Source organism: Uloborus diversus, chromosome 4 (assembly GCF_026930045.1).
Source record: "Uloborus diversus isolate 005 chromosome 4, Udiv.v.3.1, whole genome shotgun sequence".
Classification (NCBI taxonomy): domain Eukaryota; kingdom Metazoa; phylum Arthropoda; class Arachnida; order Araneae; family Uloboridae; genus Uloborus; species Uloborus diversus.
Genome location: NC_072734.1, coordinates 2,045,678 through 2,073,216, shown reverse-complemented (window position 1 = coordinate 2,073,216; position 27,539 = coordinate 2,045,678). Strand labels below are relative to the sequence as shown.

At 32.2% G+C, this 27,539-nt stretch overlaps 1 protein-coding gene across 1 annotated transcript in view; it reads left to right on the top strand.

Annotated features, from left to right (window-relative positions):
- Nucleotides 1–1,349: 1,349 nt before the first annotated feature.
- Nucleotides 1,350–27,539, top strand: part of LOC129219759 (serine/threonine kinase SAD-1-like) — a 160,182-nt gene continuing 133,992 nt past the window's right edge. Inside the window, exon 1 of the mRNA XM_054854052.1 lies at nt 1,350–1,440. Coding sequence (XP_054710027.1) covers nt 1,350–1,440 — 91 coding nt within the window. The remainder of the gene's footprint in view (nt 1,441–27,539) is intronic.

Sequence of the window (27,539 nt, the reverse complement as noted above, 5' to 3'; positions counted from 1 at the left end):
TGTTAAAAAGAAACTGGGGTCTGTTTGCGGACATTTTCCAAAATTTCGAACTTAGGGTTCTCCCAAAACCCCGATCTCCAAAAACAGACCCTTCACAAAATTCGTAACTCAAAAAATGGACCATTCATAAAACTAAGAAGTCAGTAAACATGATCTATTGATGGTTATAGGTAAAAGAATTCTACTCTGTTTACGCTCATTGGTTAAAATTATTTCTAATCACTATTTTTTATTGTAATTATTAAGAAATTTTTCATTAAAACTAAATTTCACAAAATTCAATAAATATAAATTGTTTCATGAAATTTTGTTATCTTGTCAAAAAACTCCTAAAAAGAGACTCTTAAAATATACATGCATTAACCATTAGTGAACCAAACGTAGATCTACGGAGGATTGGAAATGTTGGTCATGACCCCTTCCCCTTAACGCGACCATAGACAGCCAAAAGTTGCGTTTTAGAGGAATTCAATGCTAAACAATTACCAGGGAGAGTCTCACAACCCCTATTTTTACCCGAATATTAATTATAAACTTCTCCTTTCCAGTATGTGTGGTGTTATTTTTTAATGCTGACCCCTCCAAAATCAGAAAGTAGACCCTGCTTACAAGGGGAGAATCATGGGGGTCATGAGCCTCCCCCCCTAAACCGTCAACATTGTTATTCGTCCATAATATGTTCAAACACGTTATGAATGAAATGCAAACGACTTCATTAATATTTTCTATTTTTTTTCAGTAAATATTTAAAATACTACTCTTCATTGCTGATAAAATAAATTAGTAGCATTTGCGCCCCAATTGGTGCTTTACTTCTGGCCAATTTGGTAATTTTTATGGACGCCCAAGAAGAATCAGAAACTTTTCGTACCTAAAACCGTAGGTTCGTTCATAGAGAAGAGGGGATTCATTCTTCACCATGAACCCCCCCCCCCCCCAAAAAAAAAGTAGTATGTATCCGCTCATGCCTTGGACAGAACTCATTTTGAAATCTCCTGCCGTTCTACAAAACACTTGCCATTCAATTTTGCCAAATGAGCGAAAAATGAGCCAACGTCGCGCCAAACGACCCTCCGCTCCGGGAAGGCAACCCTTACAGATTCCACATTTTCGCTCGAAGTGTACGGCCAGGGAATTTTCCCCACGCAAGGCGCACGGAATATCGAATAATGGCATAGCGGTGCTCTCTCTCCTTTTCCGAGGAATCCCTGTGATTCTCCAGGAACCATGGATTCACAAAAATTCGTGGATTCCTTTTTTGGAACTTAGTGTGTGTGTGTGTTTGTGTGTGTGCGATCAAGGACGCCCTATTATTTATTCTTCCTGTGGATTATCGGCCTGGGTTCGATATGACTTCCCATCGGTCTGCTCCGGATAGCCACCACTATCAATACGTCGGGCCGTATAGGTTGGAGAAAACTCTTGGAAAAGGGCAGACTGGTAAGCCTAACTCATGGTTTCTTTCGGGGTGGGGCGTGCTCCCCCCTTTTGGTTTAATCTCTCGACGTACGTCGGGGGGTGAAAATAAAATCAGAACCACAAACACACATCTCCTGCAAAGCCATTACGTGCTGATCCACTGCGGCATTGCACACAGTTCTACTTCGGTTAGGCTTAGCTGTGATGTTTAAGAAAAACATTTCTTGAGAGGTTCCCTGCATCAATGCAGCTGTGTCAGTTCATATCAAAATTCAAATAGAACTGATACGTATCGTATTTATTGTCTAGAAAAATATTTTTGGAAGTTTTTTTCATTGAAAACTTTGGTATTTCTTCAAGTTAATTATTTACTTTAAGCATGCTATTTTTTAAATTAACTCATGAGAATTAATATTTTCATGTTTCAGTTCTTGCCGTAATAATTCTATACAATTCAAAGTAAAATAACTTATGGTAAAAATAATTAGTGATCAGAAAACTTTTTAATTAGATCAGGACAGTGTTGCAATTACTTAATATTTTCGCCGCAACAAACTTTCTGAATTATAAAAAGTCGAACGAATGGTTTTATCTCATAAAACATTTTGACAAAATGATGGAACATTTAAGTGAATAGAATTTCTTAAATTCATCCTTAAAAAGAACAATATTTCACTATCTCAAACAAGTTTTAAGTACTTCTCGCACATTTTCTGGAAAGTAGTGTAAGCAATAAACTTTAATTGCATATAAATAAAAACGTATTATATCCTACGTATAGCGTACACTTAACTCTTTCAATTGGCATTAAACTTTTAATATAACAATACTGTGAATCGCGTAGGGATCCATTTATGCGAATCGCTGTTATATTTACGAAATGCATTTTGATTTCTCACTAGTAAATGAACATACAGTAGAGTCTCATTTATCCGGCCCCCGTTTATCTGAATCTCCGTTTTATCCGGATCAAGTTTGTAGAAAATTTAAAAAATATATACATTCACTTAACCCCTTCAGACCTGGTGTCCGGTATACCGGACATACACTTTAAGCAGCTGCTAATCATTTAATAATTGCTTTAATTAGTTGATTTTTTTTTGTAGTTGACTCTTTACGTTCTACTTATTATAATCTGTGAAATAATTTTTCGTTTTGGGGATTGACAACACTGACATATAAGGATTGAGAGATAGAGAGTGGCTCATTTTTCCAACCATGGATTTTCATCTGAAAAGCGAGGTTTTTTTCCTGATTTTTTTAAAAAATATATAATTTGTAATTAATCGTTTCAAACGCTTATATTATGTTTTATAATTTTTTGTAGAACATTTTATAATGAAGTTTGTTTGGTATTTTATCGTTTTTGTACATGAAATATTGATTTCAAAAATATAATTTCGGAATAAATATTGAACGTGCCATAACTCTTTTAATTTTTCTCCTACAAACTCAAAATTTTGTCTATAAGATATCCTTTACCATAGTACACTGTGTACCAATATCAACATTTTTGGTCCAATATTTCATAATTCCGACTGAAGGGGTTAAATAATAATTCTAAATTACGATAGCAAGAACCGAACTATAAATGCGCAAAATACTCGCTCTTTCTTTTGATTAAATGTACAACTTCTGCATGGGTCTTACAATAAATTATAGTAATGTAACAAACATGGCGTACTTTAGAGTGTCAGTTCGACACCACTGCAGCCGAACTATAAATGAAAGTGTTGAATAAATGCCTTTGTGCTTGAAAAGTAAAATAAGGAATAACAGCGATTAATTGCACAAAATTGCAGATTACTGCAGCCATGTGTTTCGGCGTTACGAGGGACTCCTTTCTCCATGCAAAAGAAATTAGCTTATGAATGAAAAAAAACACTCGACAAAGGATGATCTATTTTTACTGAAATAAATATTCTAAATATAAAAAAAGTCCAGTCTAGTTACTTAAATATTCTGTCATTTTGACAAAATGTTTTATGGAATAAAATCATTCGTACGACAAAAGATGCTTTTCTCGAATATGTTTTCATCCATTAGTTCATTTTTTTTTCATTGAAAAAGGTTTTACTTGCAACACCGAAACACGTTTCTGCAGTTATCTGCAATTTCGTGCAATGTATTTTATTTAAATATCGACGATTCTCTCTGTCCGTGCGTTTTTAGTGATTGCTGCTAAGTCCTGGAATCACAAAACGTCCTCTACAGTAAAAAAAAGGGGGGGGGGAGTTCCTTGTGGCTCTGAAACACTATGGGATGATTTTAAGTTTTTGCGCTTCAAAAGCTTTTATTTAATCTTGCATTTATAATTAACGTGTGTTCTTAACTGAGCGAAGTGCGGTGAAAATTATGAATGGAATGTAATGTTGTAACTTATACTGCAAAATTTCACACTATTCATCGTTTTTTCATTTAATATCTACGCTATTAACGTAAAATAATATCATTAGAGCAATGAAACATTAGGAAGTGCTATTAAAATACTCAGTGCTGGGAAAAAACAGAAAGAAACTTCTTTAGTTTGAAAGAAAAAATATCATACAACGTCCGAAAAAAAAAAACTCATTTATTAAAATAGGTTTATGAATAGCTGTCACTAATAATTTTCTTTTTATATCACGTAAAAATTTAAAGTTTTAAAAAAAAGAGAACATAGTACTTAATTCATCATGGTTATGATTGAAGAATATCTCAAAATAAATTAGTACAGAAAAAAATACTTAGATTAACTCAATAAACTATTAGATATTTTACAAAGAAATAAAAATATTTTATGAATGTTATAAAAAATAACTGAATTGTAGTGGAATTGTGAAATTAAGCTAGCCATATTTACAATAATGCATTTGAATTTAGCCACAACATACCCTAATCAGCCTGAAGGTACATTGATAATAGCGAAACATCTGCCCAACGTTTACTCAGAAGACAAGGTTGAATGATAAGAATGCAATTAACAACCATAGATTTATCATTAATATACTCGTAGTTATATTATTAATATAGTCATAGTTTCATTTGAAATCAGTCGAATTGTGAGACTATTCAAAAAATTAAATATTTATTATTGGTTTATATTATTGTCTAGATATCAGATATTTTATTCTGTCAAATTTTAAGAATTTAAATGCACAAAATAATAATAATTATTATTATTATTGTTAATAATTTTATTATCGTGTGAAACCTCATATCGTGTTTGTTGCTTTCACCATCATAGCTATACTGTTGTAAGAAAACAACATTTACAGTATTGCGAACTGCATATCGCAGTTACCAGGCTTTCACGAGTCATAACACTGAATTAATTTCTTGATACTAAGTATTTTATTCCGTCCAATTAAACTATGAGTTTGATAATTACTTCGTATTAAGCATTAAGGCTTAGGCTTCAAAAGTTATTTTTAGAATTTAAGTGTATAAAAGAATAATAATAATAATTATCATTATTAGTTATCGTTTAAAACCTCATATAATCGCGTTGGTTGCTTTCACCATCGTAGCTATACTGTTGCAAAGAAACAACACTTACAGTATTACGAGAGTGCATATTCGCAGAGTCACATGCTTTCTCGAGTCATAACATCCGAATACATCGAAGTGTTTGTACTACATAATTTGCTTTTCTTTTCCTCATTTTTTTTAACATAATGATTATTACTAATCAATTTAAGAATTCTTATCAGGGATATCCAAATTACAGGGAAGAAAACTAAAAATTGTATTGCATTGTTTACATGTTACAATAATATGTCGTTTTAATATATAAAAAATAATTTTTTTTTTGAGATTATTTACGTTATTCAGACATTATTTCTACGTAATGTTTTTGAAGATAATAAGGAAAAAAAGAGAGAAAAAAAATCTGATGCTCAAATTTCTAAGTTAGCTTTAAACAGTTGTGTTACAGTAGACTGTGGGGCGAAGTATAATACAGTTGAGATTTTTTTTTTTCCTTAAAAAAAAGTTTTGAAACTTACAGTAAAGAAAAGAGATAACAATATTTAAGGATAAAAGTTGTATTTAAATGATGTTTCTCATTTCAGGAAGTAACCTTAAAATAAAAGGGGGAAAATATTCCTTTGTATATGTGGCAAAGTGATAAAGATAATATATTTACAATGAAGCATTTTCTATTTAACTATAAAAAATATTTTTCTTCAAGTGAACAAAGAAATAACTGAATGAATGAATGGATGAAACAATAAATGCTTATAAAGCTGAATGAATAAATTAGTAAATAAATAAATTAATGAGTAAACAAATGAGAAGATAAATTCCTGACTGAATCAGAAAATAAATAAATAAATGAAGGAATAAGAAAACAAATAAATAAATAGCTGTAATAAATGAATTAACGAATGAATACATAAGGGATTTAATAAATGAATGACTAAATATATGTGAAAAGCTGTCGAGTCTCAACTTACGCGAGGGATGCGTTCCAAGACCCCCTTGCGTAAGTTGAAATTTCGCGTTATGGAAAAGGGTATGGATACGATTTTTTAAATAAATATACCAAAATATTTAGACATTTTTAAACACCGCTCAAACTTTCTCAACCCATTTCTTAATTTTATATTACTGTTTTTTACATAAAGAACTAAATTTTTACTTTATTAAAAATTTAAAAAAAGCTGTCTTATTCAACATAAAATACTGTTACGATGCACAAAATCAGTGGGAGAGAGAGACATGAAATGAAACAACACGGTACGTATAGTATGTAGTAATAATAAAATGCAGCACTAAAATAGTACTGTACAGTACATACAGTAATTATATTCGACGCACCTTTTAGTTTTTCAAGCATATCGAAAACCTTTACCATTTCTTTAACTGTCAGAAAATTTCTCTTTCTCTTTTCCTTTTCACAAACTTTAAATAAATCGTGTGCTTGGGTGAAATTATATTTCATCATCTTCATATTTAGAATTGAAAAAATAAATGAAAGATGCGATGTGGTTATTTGCTTACACTAACAAATCAATGTTTAGTCTTGTACGATTGGGGAACTTCTGCTTTCAGTGATACTAAAGAGAAAGTCCATGAAGGAAACCATTAACGAATGGGATGCTAAAGCCCCGTGATTTACTTCCGAAAATTTTTGTGTTGCAGGCTAGGAATTCGCGTTAGTTCTGAAATTTGTTACTCCTGAAAAACTCGCGTTGTAGCAATTTCGTGTAAATATAGCAATTTCGCGCCCCAGCCGACGCATCAGCTTAAGATTAGCCGTTTTGGATCGGAGCGCGTATTTTAGTGGTTGTCTTTTCTGGCAAGTTATCAAGTTTGTTAAATTTTCACTGTGAACACTTATAGCGGCACGTGAATTGTTTATTAAATAAAATATTATTTTTGGCTAATTTGGCGAAACCCAAAACTTTGCTCTGGTAACCCTAGCTCCGCAACAATGAAAAATCCGATCCAAAATGAGTGAAAAGCTGATGCGTCGGCTCGTATATAAAAGGGCCTTAGCTCTATCGTAAGTCGAATCGCGTTTTAGCGCGAATCCACTGTAAACTATTTAATTTTACTCCATTTACTTTCCCTGCTTGCACATGACAACTTGTGCTAAACATTTAAATCAATGCCGAATAATAAATGAATAAATACTGTACTGAACATCAGCAGGTCAGAATTAATATTTAAATGTTAACAAGAACTTTCTCATATTATAACAACAAAAATTATTTTTGATATACAACAATATAGAAGAGGTTTCTTACGATCCTTACTCCTAAAAAAATATTTTTCCGTTTATTCGCTTGCAATGTGTAAATATAATTTAAAGTGAATTGGTGTTTATAAGACCTTTATCGTGAAAATAAAGTTACAATACAATAAATTAAAATTGTAAAAAATATTTAAAAAAATTTGTCGCGTGTAGGCAATTAATGTTTTAATGCATGCTAAAAAATTCTTGCATGCATTGTTTTCTCTATTTGCAATAAGCAATCACGATTGCTTTCTGCTTTCATTTGACTGTTTTGATGTCCTGAGATTTTATTTTCCCGCCAGCACCCTCTGCAGCATCACCGTCGATCGGCTCCTCACGATACTGCTCCTCTTGCGAAAGCCGTCTCCAGGTTGCGTCCATATCCTACACACACACGCATACATACACGCACCTACACACACATATACACACATACACTTACACACACACAAACACATACACACACACGCATACATACAAACACCTACACATACACACACACAAACATACACTCACATGCATTAAGACACACAAACACATACACACAAACACACATGCACACAACTACCCATACACTCATGCCTGGACACAAACACACATACCTACATACACACACACACTCGTAATTGCGAAAAACATAATTTGAATTCAAGATGTCAAAATTCAAATTATTTTTTTTTTATTATTATTATTTTCATTTATAATATTATTTACACTCTATATTCCAAACGTATTTCCAGTCGCTTACTTGCAAGCAGTCTCAGGTACTGTGACAGCAACTATTGCTTCTGTATCATAGCCATGAGAGCAGTTAGTGCTTCTGACAGTGCTTTAGTTTCATAGCTATTGTTTTCATCCAAAGGGAAAGGCATTGCCACAAGCACTAACCGTTTTCACGGTCATAATACTAATGTTGTACAGAAACAATGTTTACAGTCACAGTACAAGAGATTTCCTAAAAGGTAATGAAAGGGAGTAATATAATGGATGCTGTCTGTAAATATAATAGTATTATTAGTGAAGCCATTTATATAAAAAATAACACGAGAAAGTTCTTTACTGAAGACGTACAATGCGATTCTGACTATGAAACAGATCATGGTTTTAATATTTTTAAAAAAAATTTTTACACAACGTGAAAATGTTTCAACATGGTGCTCCTGGTAGTGAGTTCACGTCAAAAAAAAGAAAAAAAAATAAATAAATAAAAAAAAAAAAAAAAAAAAAAAAAAAACCCGACTACATAAAAACCAAAAAAACTAAAAAGAAAAAATCATAAGCCCAGTAGTTTAGAATTGTATTAAGTATTACTGAATAACTACTCCATTGAAATAGTTTTATAATCGATACAGACATAAGACAAATCATAAATTCAAACGCAGAATATTAGAATCAACAGTCGGGGCCCATTCTTTTTTGATCAATCAAGGAACCTCCTAAAATTTGAGCTATAAACATTTTCTGTGACATTTTCCACTTTTTTCTTTATTTATATGTTTGTTTAGCTCTTTTTACTGATATGGTTTTGTTTCCCTATAATTCTTTCCTTATCTTTCTACTATATCTTATCTTACTTTATTCCATTTTGTTTCCTTCTATCTATAATATTACTTACACGAAATACCAAATATTACTCCCTTTAGTTTACTTGCACGCAATATGTTATACTGTCAGTCATAATATTGCTTCTGTACAGTATTTATATTATAGCCGTGAAAACAGCTAGGGCTTCAATCAAAGTTTCTACGTGTGTTAATAACATTTTCTGCGACGTGTCGTACTGTTTTCTTTATTTTTTTGTTTTGTTATTTTATTGATATGATTTTTGTTTTTTTTACAGTTGGTTCCATTAATAATACTATTATTTACATGCATCATCCAAAATATTATTCCCATTCATCAACTTGCAGGTAATGAGACTGTAAATATTGCTTCTGTACAATGTCAGTATTATAGCCGTGAAAACAGTTAGGGCTTCTGGCAATGCTTTTATTTGAGCTACAAACAATTTTTGCTTTACACGTCCCACCTTTTTCTTTATTTGTTTCTACAGTTGTTTGTACTCATATTTTATTTTATACTTCATTGGTACTATTAATAATACTAATATTTAATAATTTCATTTACATGCAGTATCCTAATTGTACTGCTAACTTTCATTAAATTGCAAGAAATCTCTTGTACTTAGACCGTAAACATTTCTTCTGGCTAGTAATAGAACTGTGGCAAGTGAAAGCAGTTGCTGCTTCCTGCACTGCTTTTATTGCGTTATAAACATTTCTTTGCGACAGGTCCCAGTTTTTTTCTTTATTTATTTGATCGGTTATTTTTATTGGTATGTTTTTGCTTTCTTTTAACTGGTGACATTCCATCGGTGCCAGTATTGACCTGGTAGGCATTGGCAGTACAGATGAGATAGAAACACAGACGACGGACAGATAGACGTGAACCGGTTTTAGTAGTATGGATAATATCATTTTCATTCAGTGGGATCCCAAATATTAGTCAACTTGTGCAGAATCTGTTGTACTGTGACTGTACATGTGGCTTTTGGGCAATATTAGTTCTATTGCCGAGAAAACTGAGAGAATTATCAGTGAAATTATTTACTTTATAAACATTTTGTATGACACTTCTCACCTATTTTGTCGTCAGTTTGAGCAAATGTCTAAAGCATATATGAAGTGCATACAACTCTATATGTTTATTGCAATAGGAGGTTGTTGGTTTCACTTCGAATGCTACTTAATAAGTTCAAAAGTATCGAAAAGGAAAGGGTTTGACTTTAGAATTGATCCATGTTTTATGCAAAACATATATTAAGGAACATATTCGCAATATTTGCATGTGAAACTTCCGAAACATATTTCAGAGTTACAAGCGAATATATAAAGAGCGATATAAGCGCTCCAGTTATTAGCGCTGCGATATATTATTATTTTTTTTTTTTTTTTTTTGCCGATTTTTTTATACTTTTCGACGAATGGGATCCCTTGTGTTTCTGAAACATGGGTTTGAAATTTGATTTTCCGATTCTAATACTTTTTTCTTATTAGTTATTGCATTTGTTTCGAGGAAAAAATTAACACCATGATTATGATAGATTTGTTCTTAAAACAGAGTTTTGTTTAGGGTTTTGTATGCTTTTGTTTGATAGAATCTTTCTTTGTTACGTCGTTTACGCTCAAATTTTCAATTTTAAGGGGAGTTTGTATACGCGTAATGTTAAATTACTAAATTTTAAATACATTTTTCTCATAAGGTTTTAATAATAAAAACTTACAATTTTCAGTTTTCAAAAAAGAAGCTGCTAAAAGGAATTTTTATGGTAGATTTGTTCAGTTCATTATTTAATAATGTTTATCAAATAGTCACTTTTTGAATGAAAAAAAGACCGTTTTTAAAAATAAAAACAGCTGTTTAGAAAAACGTGCTAGTCCAAAAGCAAAAATTTCACTTCAGTATAGATATTAACGCATAAATAAAATGTGGTAAAATTTTAAAGCAATAGGTACTATGTAAAGTAGCATTCTAGAAAAAGAAACTTTAGCTCTTAAATTTGAAGTTTTGAGAAAATCGTCAAAGAAAGTGAAATTGTAAGTAAAATAGTGCCTACATTTTAATTCATTCCTGTTCCAACACTATTTAAAACGCATTACTTATAATTTACATTGAGACATGAATTTGATGTCGCTTCATAACTCTTGCTTTTAATATTATAAAGATATAAAAAGTGAAATTTTTTAAAAAAAGTTTTAAGGTACCAACTCCCCTTAAAGAGTTTGATTTTAGATTACGCCCTTCTTACAGTACACGAATAATTGAATCTTAGATACATTTTCAAATGGAATGTGTAAAAAAAATTCTTTGCATAAAATTTTATCGTAATTGAACTGAATAAAATTCCATGTGATTGAATTATCCACATTTCATTTTTAAATATAAATGAGCTGATTCATAAACTTAGAGAAAAAATAAATTCAAAATTTGTCAGAATTGTATTGTCAGAAATGTACTGCTAGAATAAGAGTGGTATGAAGAAAATATAGTTTACATTGATCAATTATTATTGAGACTGATAAAATTAAATTCGAAAAATTCGGCAAATAAAAAAAATCCTTGTGGAAAAATCTAGCTTGAAGGGCGAACTACAGTAAACTTTATTAGATTTTAAACTATTATAAGTACTCTTTATTTTTGTCGGATGCTAAAAAGAGATAAACTTATGATGTTACGAAACACCAAGGACAGGTTCTTTTTAATAGTTAGTTGAATTTGTTGAAGTTAAAATAAAAAATTATAACCGCGTTTAAGATAAACTTGCATTGAAATATTACCTATTTTGCTAGTTTTGATCTTTCAAATTGTTATTATTATTATTGTTAGTATCATTATTACTCTTGTTTCCTTTCTTTTCCTTTCTGCATCCTTTTCTACATTTTTTCTTTCTTCATCTTCTTTTTTCTCCCCCTCCCCTTATGCTTTACTTCTCTGTTTAACTTTCAGTCTTCAATTTCAATACATCTTTCACTGTAGACGTTCTCATACATCTTACACAAATATATCACAAAACGGTACGAGCATCAATAATATGACAAGTCTTTATTGAAGTAGATTTGGTTATTATGTAGCAACATTCCTAATAAATAGTTAATTCATTCATTCAATAAATGGGAACATAAAAAGATCTAATCTTCATATTTTTTTGAAATTATTTCATGTTGAAATAAATTAAAAACTGAAATTTATATTACTTTTATTGCATTTTTAATGACATATATTTTTTCTCTTTGATAGTTTTAGTTGCTTTTGCTTTAAAGAATATTATTGATGCAATGAACATTTTTTAATGTAAGTGACAAACAACGACAACATTTTTAAATGACCGAGTTCAATGTACGGGTGAAAAAAAAATGAGCTGATGAACGGATATTTAAAAATAGCGACATTGTTCATCTCTATATTATTTCTCCTAGAAATCATAATGTTTTTTTTTAACCCATATGATCTGAAAAGATTACATTGAAAAACACGATAAAATTTTGAAAAAGCTATTTTGTTTCTTGTCTTTAAAGAAACGGATCTTTTCTCCTGCAAATGTTTTTTTAAGTAAAAAATTATACACGAGATCATTGATTCTTTTCCTAAGCACAAGGCCTGTTTCCTAAAGTCTCCAGGTAGGAAGTCTTGAATTTCAGCAATTTTTGTTCCCGGTTAAAAAAAAGAGCACTAAGGAGCTGGTGGAATGCAGAGTAAGATCGTTTTTTAAGCATAAGTTTTGTAAATTATCTCAACATAACAGGAAATGCTATATTTCTTTACCAGCGAAGCAGTAAAAATCACTAACAAAGTGGCCTATAAAATGGCAAAATGTAAATACGAACTAAAAGAAATTTTCTTATGGTAAATTCTTTTAGAGTATATAAGGATAGAATTAAGGATTTAAAAATTAAAATTAAAAATGGCAATAAAATTGACAATTTCAAGTCTATTTTGTTATTTTGAATAACTTTAATAGATGGTTTGCTCGTCGTTGGGGCAATTTTGTAAAAACAGTTGTATCGGAGCTTCTGAAGTTACACCAGATCAAACAAAAAGCGCCAACGGTGTCGATTGCGCACTATTTTATTGCATATTTTTTTATCTAATCCAGATATTACAAAACAGTTCATAAGATTAAACACTGGAAAAATATTCATATATTAACAGTTAGTTGTGAAAAAAAAATCAACTGTATTTCGTTTTGAAATATGACGGCAAAAAGTATTTTATGTTACATATATTTTTTGCCAGTGACTTCAGCTTGGGTATTTTTATTGCCTAGACTTTATGGTTATTCTATGATTTGCGTGTGAAATACATTTCACAGAATATCTCTTTTTGAGATTATTGTTAGCTTTCTGATTTCTTTCAGTACAAGCAAAAAGGTACAAATGTTACATTTTGCTTTTACGATTGCCTTTTTCTGTGAGATAGGCGGTTCGGTTCTTCTACTGCTCCATTGCATCTGGAATGGATAGTTTTCATGTTTTGACTTTTATCCAAACTTTCTTCAAAACAGTGATTCTCAACCTGTGAGGAGCCCCTCCCCCTACCTTGGAGGGTGCAAGAACTCTAAAAGAAAGGCTCCAGCATAGCGAAATCAAAATTAAAAAAATTAAAATTAATTTGAACTTTGACATCTTGAGTTCAAATTATGTTTTTCGCAATCACGAGTGTGTGTGTGATGTAGGCGTGTGTGTTTATGTGTGTGTGTTTATGTGTGTGTGGGAGGGGGAAGTATGTGTGTTTGTGTGTAGGGGGTATGTGTATGCGTGTGTAGGCATGTGTGTTTGTGTCTGTGTGCAGGCATGAGTGTTGGTAGTTGTGTGTATGAGTGTTTGTGTGCGTGGGGGCGGGGTATGTGTATGTGTGTGTAGGCATATGTGTTTGTGTCTGTGTGCAGACATGAATGTGTGGGTAGTTGTGTTCATGTGTGTGTGTATGTGTTTGTGTGTGTGTATGTGTTTGTGTGTGTGTATGTGTTTGTGTATGTGTGTAGGTGTATGTGTGTGTGTGTTTGTGTGTGTGTGTGTGCGTGTGTGTGTGTGTGTGTAGTTGTGTATGTATGCGCGTGTGTGTAGGATATTGACGCAACCTGGAGACGGTTTTCGTTATAGGAGCAGCATCGTGAGGCCGGCCGGCCGACGGACACTGGTGCTGCAGAGGGTGCTGAAGGGAAAATAAAATGATAGCACATCAAAACAGTCAAGTGAGAACAATAAGCAATCGTGAATGCTCAAAAAATATTGACTCACTGAATGAAAGATAAACAAAATATATTTAGGGATATTAAAAGAAAAAAAACCCATACCACATACTGCTTCTTTACATAAACGTTATCTGTATTTAATTAATTTTTCTCATCAATGTTACACAATGACTTAACTGTTATCGCTTGCTGTGAATCTCTTTCCAGGTATCACACTTCGTATCACAAGCGTTGCAAATTGGTTGCCATCGTTGTGACCACGATTTTAAAACGTTCATACATAACGTGTGCTTTCGAGGTTACACAATACCATTGTGGGTTTCATACGAAAAATTTCGATGCGTTCGTTAATAGAATTGAAGTTATTATTTACACCAAAGTATTATTGTTGTTTTCTAATAAAGTTTTCCTTATTGTGCAATGTAAGAGTACAATTAGAACACATAGCATTGTTACTGTCTTGTGACATGCATTTGTAATATTGAAAGTTTTATAAATAAGCACATAAATGAGTACTTTGTTATTTATCATAAGAATTGAGTAAAAACATATTGAACTAAAATATCTCTACATAGTATAAAATGAAATCTCTAAAAAGCGTCTGTGTGTTTGAATTCGCAAAACTCGACAACTACCCTGCCGATTTCGCTGAAATTTTCAGTTTGTTCTTTTAAGTCCTGAAAAGGTTTGCAGACCAGTTCGAAAAAAATTCGATGAATAGTTCCTTTTTTTTATTCCAATTTAGACCCAATTATCACGTAAATACCCGAATATGGGGGGGAGGGATTACTTGCATATATTGATATCACATATCGTTGGAAAAGGTAGAATTTTCCGCGGTTTACGCAATTTGTTTTAATGCTGTAACGTAATTACGGCGGGAGTTATTTACGTTTAAAGCTCGATTTTTTTTTTAGATTTAGCTGAAATTTATTTACTACTTTCTTCATTACATCTGTCAATAAAAAGTGAAGGAATTGTCCCACAGTTTTCTTTTTGACATCATTGAAAAAAGCGACTTATTTTACTCCAGATCTATCTCGATCTATAGTCGCAAAAAAATAAGCTTCTATCTCGAAAGGAAAAAAAAGTTACAAGCCTTTTTAAACAAGTTCAAAAAATTGTGAACCATTTTCTTTCGCATTTTAATTCCTTAAACTTACTTTATTTTGTGTTTCCATGATTACCCTTTTTAAATCCATCTTTCTCGATTTAATGTCTTAAAAGGGAAATTTTGCATGATGTTTTAATTTATTTATTTATTTAAGATTGATTGTTGAATGTACGTCACTTGTCACAGTTTTTTTTTTTACAAGGTGGACCGGGCGAAGCCGGGCAACGCAGCTAGTTACTATACATAATGGAAGCTGTGAAAACCTTTGCTTAGCTTAAAAACAAAATGTTCATAGTTTTAGACTTAGTTAATGTGGTAGAGTGGCGTTAGCGTTTATATATACAGTGAAGGCCGGTTAATATAATCAGTGGTTAATTGAATCATCCGCTTTAATGAATCAAGTCGTCAAAAACAGAACAAAATCCAGCTTTATTAAATTAGCCGCTTTATTGAATCAGCCGCTTTATGTAATCAAAATTATTGAGAACAAACGTGATTCACGTAAGCGATGGCCACTGTATATCTAAGGGCATTATTTTTATTTATTTACTAGTGGTACCCGCTCGGCTTTGCCTGTAATAGAAAAATTAAAAGGTCTTTTGGTTCGCCTATAAATATACAAATAATGTATGGTGAATTTTCTCGCCAATTGGCTTGTACCCATGTTACGGTTCCACGTTACGATAACTTCGAATCTCGCCAATTGGTTTGTGCCCATGTTACGGTTCCACTTTATGATAATTTCGTAATTTACTCGTCCATCTTATGATAATTTTGTTCTTAAAATTGAAATAGAAAAAGAATCACATCGAATTTTCGAAAAATCGCTTCGAGGTGCACACCCTCATGCTTCCAACTAACTTTGTTTCAAATTTCATGAAAATCGGCCGGACGGTCTATGCGCGTCACAGAGATCCTGACAGACAGAGAGACTTTCAGCTTTATTATTAGGAAAGATTTTTTTTTTTTGTTACTATATCATGAGGAAGGGTAGGAGGCGCTATGAAAAATATGATTCAAAACCTAGTCTTGAATACTAAAAAGTTGAAAAAAAAATTTAAAACATACACCCACATGCAAAACTTTACATGTTTTATTATATATTAAAAAAAAAAAATCTCAAAACTTTTATTTATGAAAATCATTTTATGCTTAAGATCTACATTTATCAAATAAAAAGTATTTCCTCAATTAATCAACATTTAACTCCAAATAAAAATGAATACCTGTACATTGGATTTTTTACTCATACCAGGGATGAATCTCGTTGTATAATACCTGCATTTCCAAAGAAAAATTGCAGAACTCAAACGGCCTTTGAAGTTAATGCCTGACTTTCGTTAAAAAGAACCTTTTAAGTTAAAACTAAGGAATGGGGAAACGTTAAACTGTTGCTTCGTTACTTATTTACCTGAGTTAAAGCGGCTGTTTCGTTCACTGCAACTTTAAGCAGTATTCAAGCAACTGAGTGAATTTAAATTACCTTGGAAACCGTTCTAAGTAAAATTATTTTTAGCGCCATCTGTTGACTAAATGGTTTTCAGAGGGAAAGGAACACTCTAGTCTAGAACACTGCGTTTTTTGTTTCGTGCTTTTTTTTTTTTTTTTTTTGCTATAAATTTTAACGACGTTTTCATTTTAACATAAAATATGTGTATACTTGTGATATACATTGATAACAGCAATAAAAATATTACTGTCTTAGCTGACATTCTTCTTAATTTTTCGGTTGTTAAGAAAAATGAAATAGTTTTAAAAGTAAAAAAGCACACAATGGGTCTGTTTCTTTCAGTCAAAAGTAGTATTTCTAGTCACTGAAATTGATAGAATAAGAAAAAAAGAAAAAGTAACATGGACCCGGAAAAAACTTTCATTTTCTCAATAGTTATTTTCTAATTAATTTTTTTGAATGTCTGATTTTTCAAACAAGGTGTGGTCTAGATGAGGTCACAAATGATGCTTTTTGGCGCATCTTCCGCGTTTCCACGTTATGATAATCAGGAAGCTAATTAAAATTGCGCTCTACACCATAGACTAATAATAAGAATAGACCGAGCTATGGCAACCCTTTTGCTGCTCATAAACCAAACCATGTGACTAGTGGATATCCTAGCAACAGCGGGCGTTGATCGTAGCAGACGATCGAAATAAAATAAATAAAAATTGATGGAACACGGAAGAATGATCTTTTATGGAGTCCGATTTGTAAATTTGTTATTCTAAGTTGTAAATATTTTGTCAATATAGTGAATTTTTCGTTTAGAAAGTATTGTGCATTTTCTTTAGTCAATTTAAATAACTCTCTAAACAATTAAATATTCAAGCGCTCAATAAGAATCGGCGAACGGTAAGATTTTTACCTACAATTTCAATTTAAGATACCAATTAGTACATTTTTGCGTTAACGCAAAACGTTTACGCCATTACGTTTACGCCAACGCTGACGTAGTAGTTCCGAATGAAATAAAAGTTACTGAAAACTGTGACCAAAAACTATTACTAGTGTCAAAATAATGCATAACTAAAAAAAAAAAAACTGTTCAATCTCTGCACTTGGAAATTTTTTTTTTAATGAAAACACATTGTCTTAAAATACATGTCGAGTGTCAAACTATAGATAATGCTGCCATCTAGCAACCATGCTGCCAAAGTCTTCGCCAAGCCCTTCCACTAGTCACGTGATACATCTATGAACCAATTTTCTTCATCAGCAAGAATGAAAAAGCTCGGTCTACTCTTATTATTAGTCTATGCTCTACACCATAGACTAATAATAAGAGTAGACCGAGCTATGGCAACCCTTTTGCTGCTCATAAACCAAACCATGTGACTGGTGGATATCCTAGCAACAGCGGGCGTTAATAGTAGCAGACGATCAACGCTAGCGCGAAATAAAATAAATAGAATTGATGGAACACGGAAGAATGATCTTTTATGGAGTCCGATTTGTAAATTTGTTATTCTAAGTTGTAAATATTTTGTTAATATAGTGAGTTTTTCGTTTAGATAGTATTGTGCATTTTCTTTAGTCAATTTCAATAACTCTCTAAGCAATAAAAGATGCAAGCGACCAAGAAGAATCTGCAAACGGTAAGATTTTTACCTACAGTTTCAATTTAAGATACCGATTAGTACATTTTTGCGTTAACGCAAAACGTTTACGCCATTTCGTTCACGCCAACGCTGACAGCTCCAAATGAAATAAAAGTTACCGAAAACTGATCAAAAATTATTACTAATGTCAAAATAATGCATAACTAAAAGAAAAACAGTTCAATCTCTGCACCTGGAAGATTTTTTTAATGAAAACACATTGTCTTAAAATACATGTCGAGTGCCAAACTATAGAAAATGCTGCCATCTAGCAACCATGCTGCCAAAGTCTTCGCCAAGCCCTTCCACTAGTCACATGATACATCTATGAACCAATTTTCTTTATCAGCAAGAATGAGAAAGCTCGGTCTACTCTTATTATTAGTCTATGCTCTACACTTGTTATCAACCATATCGTTGCCAATACACGTGAGTAAAGATGCGAATTAAATATTTTGGACCGTGAATGGCAACACTGAATGGCATTTCATTATTTGTGATGTCATAGGCAAGAAATGTAAACAATGAAAGCGCAACAATTTAAGTAATTATTTAAAAATATTAAACTTAAACAAATTATTTAAAAAATGGTCAGATCCTATGTTTTTAAGCATGCTCTTTCAGAAAAAAATATTTTTAAAATTTTGGAAACGGTCCCATTGAAGCAATGTGAATTAAAAAGCAAATAATAATCTTTGAATATAGAGTATAGTAAAATAATTGGCCAAACAGTTAGCATAAATGTATAAAAAACATGGGGTGCTCTCTATTTACATTTTTGCAGGGATTCTTCATCAACTAATAAAATAAATTTAAGACAACATATGAGGCAGTGAAAAGCAAAAGGATGCAAGTGGCAAAATAAAAAATTTGGAGATAACCAGTACAAATGGTATACTGCCGTGCTAAGCATAGATGTGGTATCTGCACATTTTATCAAAATTGAGTTATTGACACTAGGTGGTCGTTAGTAATTTAATTTACCTAAATCTCAAGTTTTTTGGCGATTTGTGAACGCGAAATATTAAAAAAAGCTTTAAGAAAAAAGTCGTAACTGCAAATTTGCTTAGTTTGCTAAGGCAATTTGAACGTAAGTGACAAATACTAAGCCTTTAAAGTGATATCTGCGCAGTTACCACTTTTTTCCTTAGTAATTTGTAGATACGACTTTTATACCTTAGTAAAGCAGCATATTTAATAATGTAGCAGTTTATTGTAACAGGGTACTAAAATTAGTTTATCATTAAATAGTTGATACAGGTTGATAATAAAAACTAATACAACTTTGCATAATTGTTAAAGTAAATATTCAGCTTTTTCTATTGAAATGTTTATTTAAAATGCAAATTCTAAAAATGAAATGCATGTAAAATGTTCATATTTAATTCTTTCATGCAAAAAAAAAAAACGCATTTCATTCTACGGCCAGTAATATTTTTATTTAAGTATCGTCTGCTGTCAAAATTATCTTCATGCTCGGTAAAAATGAATCTAGAAAATAAAACATTATAAAAAACACATTCTTTGAATATAAAAAACAGAAAATTGTTATGGATTACAGTTTTAACTGTCCGGAGTTTTGAAAATGGTACCTTTCAGAAGGTAAATTCTGTTAGATTTGTATTAACAAAATAAAGCGAAACAGCTAAGTCCAAAGAAAGCAAATGTCTTCAGTATTATTAAATGATACATTGAGCACGTTTGACGAAGCTATTTTGGTCGTATCTGTGCAGATAACCCTAAAAATGCCTAGTAATTGTCACTTACGGTGAAAATAGCTTAGCATATGAAAAGGTTTTGAAAAGAAAATTTGTCGTAACTACATTTATTGATTTTTAATTAAGATTTTTACAAAAATACTCTCTTACCGTTTTTAGATAAGTTATTTACGAAACAACTATCGCAAGTTCAATCAAAGAAACGAGTTGTAAAACTTTAATCATCAATTTCTCATTTTGAGCTCTACTGCAGATACCACAACTGTGCTTAGCACGGCAGTATAGGTGACCCTCTCCTCTGTCTTGGGGCAAGAGATTGTTCTAGTAACCCCGGTAGGTGCTGCTGCACAGCATGATTTAGAAAAACTTTGTAATGAAAGCCTACCTAGGACGTAATCTTTATACGCGTTTTACTCAAAACTTGAAAATGTCCTCTTACATCCTTTTGCTTCTCACTGCCTCATATGTGAACAGCCCCACTCTTTTTTTTTTTTTAAATATAAAAGTTAATTGTTTGATTAATTATTTTGGCAGTTACATTCAAACATAACTTTTATTTTTTAGTTCATATTCATTTATAAGCGTTGTTTTTTTAGTTTTTAAACTATTATTTTCTTTTTCTAATTTTAGTCTTACTTGTTTTAAGAAAAAAGATTTATTGAAACAGAATTCAAGATGTTCTAATTCATCAAGTTTCGCACATGATCACTGCATTTCGTATTTAAAACAAATATCAAACCCAAGACTACGTATGTCGATGGTTTTAAATTGTTCGCTATTTTCTTACGTTAATGTTTTATATTAGAACAAAAAAGTGTCATTAAAAAAACTGATAGCTATACTTATGGGAAAACAAAGTTACGAGTAGTAGTAGCAAAATTGCGCAGCAAAAAATCCCTTCAAAATGCTCCTGACACGATGGGGTTGTTTCCTTCAAAGAAAAATAGTACTTCTTGTCACTGAAATTGATACAATAAGCAAAAAAAAATAATTTGAATTTTGACATCTTGAATTCAAATTATGTTTTTCGCAATCACGAGTGTGTGTATGTAGGCGTGTGTGTTTGTGTGTACGGGTTATGTGTATGTGTGTATGAATGTGTGTGGGGGGGGATGTGTATGTGTGTGTAGGCATATGTGTTTGTGTCTGTGTGCATGCATGAATGTGTGGGTAGTTGTGTATGTGTCGGTGTCTGTATGTATGCGTGTGTGTATGTGTGTATGTGTGTGTATGTGTTTGTGTGTGTATGTGTGTAGATGTAGGTGTAGTTGTGTATGTATGCGCGTGTGTGTAGGACATGGATGCAACCTGGAGACGGCTTTCGCTATAGGAGCAGCATCGTGAGGAGCCAGCCGGTCCACGGTGATGGTGCGGAGGGTGGCGGTGAGAAAAATCAGCGTAACGCCAAAAACAGTCAAATAAGAACAATAAGCAATCGTGATTGCTCAAAAATAAATAAATAAATAAATAAACAAATAAATAACATGGACCCAGAAAATACTTTCATTTTCCCAACAGTTATTTTTTGGATAATTTTTTTTAAATGTCCGATTTTTCAAACAAGGCGTGGTCTTGATGACGTCACAAATGATGTTCTTTGGTGCATCTTTCTGCCGCATTTCCATGTTATGAAAATCAAGTAGCGAATTAAAATTGCGCTTTACGCTTGCTATCAACCATATCGTCGCCAATACACGTGAGTAAAGATGTGAAGTAAATATTTTGTTCTGTGAATGGCAACACTGAATGGCATTTCATTATTTGTGATGTCATCGGCAGAAGCATAAAGAATAAAAGCTCACTGATTTAAGTAATGTTTTTAAAATATTAAACTTAAATAAATTATTTAAAAAATGGTCAGATCCTATGTTTTTAAGCATGCTCTTTCAGAAAAAAATACTTTTAAAATTTTGGAAACGACCCTATTCTTGCAGATTCTAATGCAAAATGACCCCGTTAGTTCAAATATAACCACTGTTTTTCGCCTCATGTCCCACGTTTTAGAATTGCCCCCCCCCCCCCCTACTTTTCATGTTCTTAGTTTTCGACAGTTTTATAGCAATTATTTTTATTTGGAGGCAAAGGGAGCATTAAATTAGCAACTAATCCTCTTCTGAATTGCTAGAGAGGTGTAAAGTTCAAAAGCATGAACATTTGAAACAATGTTGAGAGACTCATTCCCCCAAAATATTTTTAAATGTTTGAAACCGATCTTTTTTTAACGGTTTTTACAATTTTTCACTTATTTCTCGGCATAAAACCCACAATTTGAATAGATTAATGAAAAATCTTTACTTCCAAAAGTTTTTTTCTCTCTAAATATTAAATGAGTTTTAGATTTTGTTTTAGAGAAAACTTTTTTTTTTTATTAGACACAAAAAGAAACTCCCTATGCACCACATAGTATCACATAGGGTCCGAAGGTAAGAGGCACAACAGTACAAAATACACAAAATAAAATGAGCACAACATACAAACAATTAACAGCGAATAGAGAAGAAAAAAAACACACACACACACACAAAAAGGTCAAACAACTGAATAAATAAAACGTTTAAAAAGAGAAAAAGTCTCGACAGAGAGAAAACTTCCAAACATGATTTCATATATTTCAAGATTCTGTTGAATTGGTGCATTAATTTATTTTTTAATCTAAATCAAATTTTTTTTTATTTGGTATTTTTACTTCCTTTTACAAAAAAGGAAGTAAAAATATCGCGAAAAAAATTTCACTCAAAAATCGGCCTTAATTTCCATTTTGCTCACCCACGAATGAATGTTGAGTTTATTTTTTAACCCGACCACACGTGGATATATGCCTAGGAACTCACAGACACCGAAATATCCTTTGACGATCCCCGAGTTAATTAGAGCGAGTTTTCTCGTGACGTCTGTATGTACGTATGTATGTGTGTATGTGTGTATGTATGTCGCATAACTCAAGAACGGAATGTCTTAGAAAGTTGAAATTTGGTACTTAGACTCCTAGTGGGGTCTAGTTGCGCACCTCCCTTTCTGGTTGCATTCGGATGCTCTAAAAGGGTCTTTTGCCCCTTTTTGGGGGCAAATCATTGTTCATTTCGATGTAAACGCAAGTGGTGTTATAATTTGGCGGACACTCGGCAATATATCGCCAGTCTTTTGGTAGCCAAGTTTTGTCGCCAACTTGGCGATAAATTTCGCGATTTTTTTAATTTTTTTTTTAAATCTGATTTCAATCAGGCCACTGTTGGTGATATTTAGAGAGTTAACTCTTGAATCACATTAAAACTGCCAATAATAAGAAAATGACATTAAATTGGAGTAAAAGGAAGTCATGTGATGCACACATCAGCTCGTTTGTCTTGCGAAGGTAGGCATGGACAGTTTTTAATGAACAACTTTTAATAAATGACTTGCATTATTGAATTTAAAGCAAAGATGCATTGAAACTATAATATCTCCGTTTTTGTACTCATCAGTATTTCCAGAGTACCATATCTGATGCAAATCGGTAGCTATAAATGTACTTCAACAATTTTAATTCTTTCAAAGTTTTAGCACGAACATCACTGAATTAAAACTTTCGTAAGCGCTAAGTTATAAATTGCTTTCTTGGGATGAATTTATTTTCTTGCATTTAGCCTTTGCAAGTTTACTCAACAGCTCTAGAGGATAATCACTCAGAATGACGGTTATTTATCTTCACATTATATTGTCTCAGGTGCTTAATTTTAAGAGAATTCCAGCCGAGAAAGTCTTTTCTAGGGCATGTAATTTTATGTCGTACGTTAGGAGAAAATAGGAAAAGCTTATGCCATTTAAGTTCTAATAATTTACTATTCCGGAAAGCAGGGCCGTCCGAAGAGCTGATGGCGCCCGGGGCAAGAGTTTCCTGACCCCCCCCCCCTATACACACAGAAAAATCAACTTAGTTATAATATCAGTGCATAATACGCGTGAACGCGTTATACTTGATTTTTTTTACATATTAATGAACAGAAGAATCAGATGGTTATGCATAATACAAATTAAAACGCAAGCAATGAATCTGTTTCTAATATTTGTAAAACATTAATACCGCAAAAACTTTTTAAAGAATGGAAATGTTAAAAATTCAAATATTTATCCACTAGATTTTCCCACTAGATAGAAAACAAACAATTAAAACTTAATTAGTTATTTATATTGATAAAACTAAGAACATGAATAAATAGTTTGCTGATTATAAATAGAAAATGTATTCATCGAAGTAAAATGCATCAAAATTAATTATCAATCTGGACTCATCGAATAATTCTTTTCAAGAGTTTTTTGGTTTTACTTCTACCAACTCAATACCAGCTTCTATATTTGTTTAAGAACAAAGATGGCATTCCTTTGCATCAAATATTTGTAAGTTTTAAGGGAGAAGCCCACAAGTACCCAACAACATCGGAAATCGCTAAGAATTGCGTGTTTGGAGCTTTCGTTTTTTTGGATTTCGAAAAATCACTGGCCCTAATGTTACAAAATGTGGCCTTACAATTGCGTTTTAAGACTTGAGTTTAAGAAAATATTCGTGCAATGGTCCTCCATACCGCCTTTCCTTAATAGCACAAGCAATGGGTTTTTTAAACGATACTTACAAAAAATTTCAGTGGAATAGCCCCTGAATGTAAAACATTGCTTAAATTTGTTTTGAGCATAATTTTGAACAATTTTCCAGGGAAATGTTCTAGATCCTCCTATCCATAAAATCTTCGAAGTTTCTCTAAAGTTTCATTTTTTAAGCTTCAATTTCAAAAACTGGCAGAGAGGAGAAGGGAATGATTTCAATCTGTTTAAAAAAATAATCGCTCGGAAACAGTCTCTGAGCTCTCTCCCTTTAACGTCAATAAACATGGCCTATAATCATGTTTTAAAGGCTAAAATTGTGTTTTTAAACCTAAAAGTTTCAACATTTTGGCCGGACACCTTTGGACCTTTTTTCTATCAGATCAATAAAAAAAAGTTTTTTGTTTTTTTGCTTTTTGTTCTTTCAATGTTCCCTCCTAAAACTTTTTTCTGTTTACGTCACTGTGCGCAGGGACAGAGTTCAAGCAAATTTGGTGGGAGCTAGACAAAGGAGAAGTACCTTTTGTTTGATTATAAACAGTTATATTCTGAGAAATTGTATCTGCTTCAATCATACAAACGAAACGAATGTTGTTGAGACTTAGAAAGAGGAATGTTTTCGTGCCCTAGGAAAAAATAGAGAGTCATTTCAATAATTCTCTATTTTGTGCTTCTATCACTGTGTATCTATGATACACAAAAAAAAGGCCCCTAATTTTATACAATCGGGGCATTTTATATGATGAGGGGAGCCACAAGGCGCCCCTCATTTCGTCCGAATGTCGCTGCGTTCCGTCGAAACAAGGCACCCCCTCATTTTGTGGCGCCCGGGGCGATTGCCCCGCTCGCCCCCCCGTTCGGACGGCCCTGCCGGAAAGCTTTATTCACTTGGATGAAAAAGAAAGATGAAAAATGGAAAATATTTGATCATTTTGCAAGAAAATCGTTGGAAAAAATTTTTTGAGATGGAAATCATTTTTAAGAAGCCACGGTGCCAGCAACTATTTCTGTAAAATACATGGACTTTTTTTACTGGGTGTGTACTTATAATATTTTTGTTTTATGTAAAATGTAACTTCATCCCTCTTATCCAGGGCTGGTAAAGCTTGGGTTTTATCCCAATATTTTGGGTTTTCAATAGAGACCTTGGGTTATCCAGGACTGTTGGGGGCGGGTGTTCTTATTCAGGTCCGGTAAGGCTTGGTTTTCCCCCAAAATCTTGTGTTTTCAATAGATACCTTAGGTTATCCAGGACTATTTGGGGGGGGGGTAACCGGTAAGGCTTGGGATTTCCCCCAATATTTTGAGTTTTCAAAAAAGACCTTCTGTTCTCAGGGTTTTATTCAAAATTCTTGGGTTTTGGGTTTATTCGTGAGAAGATACATTAAATATTTTACCTTTAAAACAATATTTTCACTAAAATATAGTTTTTTGGCCAAGCAATCTAGAATGCACATGCTTAAATGTTTTGAAAAGGTTGTGCAGGTACAAAAAAAAAAACCCTTCTCCACCCTAGACTAGGATGTTATTTCTCTCTTTTCGTTGTAGAACTTTCCAACCTATCTAGTGCTATCTGTATGATTTGTATCCAGTAAAGCCATTAACAAACTTTTTTTTACAGTAGACGATTTTCACACCGTTTTCTAAGAAACTGTTCCGAAGAACTGTGCTGTCTTTACTTATTTTTTTATTTTATTTATTTATTTATTTATTTTTACTTTTATTTATTTATTTTTTAATTATTTATTTATTTATTTTTTGCGATTTTTTTTTGCTGTTTCTTTTTGTGCAATATTTGAAAATTTAAATTAAATTGGGACTCAATTGACCCTCTTACCTTTAAAACCGGTGCTTAACAAGGTAATTTTGAGGGAATTCCTTTTTATCCGATTTTTTTATTCGTTCCCTATCTACCGCACAAAAAAACAGGTCTGAATGTATTGAGAGATAAATTAGCATTTGTTAACACAATTTTTTGCTTTATTGTTTTTACTATTAATAATAGAGCAACTACAATAGTAGTAATTCCAAAAGAGTACAGAAAAATCTTATTTACATGATCTTAAATGTTCTTACTCGATCTTGAGAATTTTAGGTGCTTAATCTTGGGTTTTTCAAAAAAATCTCAATAGCAGCCCTGTTCTTATCATGCTTAGTAATATTTCTCCACATCTAGGAATATCGATAAAGCCAAATTATAAATATTCAACGAAGTCTCAATAATATCTGCACATCTGCATATTTATTTCTCTTCCGTTCATCTCTACCAAACTTTTTTTCCTCAGCAAAAGAAATCTTCTTCGAATTATCGTGCTTCCTGCTTTGTGAAATCGATTTATTCATACAATATATTTAATATCACATCGAAAACTCTCACAATTTCTGCGGGAATAAAATACTTAAAAGAACTCCTTTTGTTTCTTATTCTCACAAAACTAAGTTATCCTACTGCGTAAGATTTCATAAACATTAAAAGTGCTTATGTAAAGGAACATTTACGTAGTCATTATTTTGTGAAAACCTGCTGATATTTCAGTTTTATCTTTATTATTTTGTGTGTATGTGTGTGTGACGTATGACAGGTATTTCATGACAGGTACGGTTTAGACATGCATTGGTATTTATGTAAAGTAATTTGAGATATTCTTTCAAAAAATATTTTCTCATTAGTAATAATTAATTTGTCTCTATTTTAAATTGTTGACAATAACTCCATATTAGTGAGAAATTTTTTTTTATTTAACCCTTTTTTTTTAAAGTCACTTGCTTAATCTAATGCTAAAGGTCTGATTTCCAGTCTAATTATTTGTATACATTTTTAGAATGCAGCCTGTAGAATTGACTAATGAATAATGTAGCAGTTGCTCTTTATCGAAATTCGACAAAAAAATTTCTTATCGGCAGATTACAAAAAGTGCGACACATCCGAAAACGTGATATGGCTTCGGTCATACACCATGGTTAAAACGATTGATATATTTGCATCTCCGAGGGATACGGTACACCTTAGAAACATGAAATTTGGTACAGAAATAGTTTTGCCAATGATCGCAGCCTATTAAAAAATACTTTAAATATTGTTCTTAGATTGAAAAAAGAAAAGAATACAACTTTAGATATAGTTTTGCCAATAATCGCAGCCCTTTC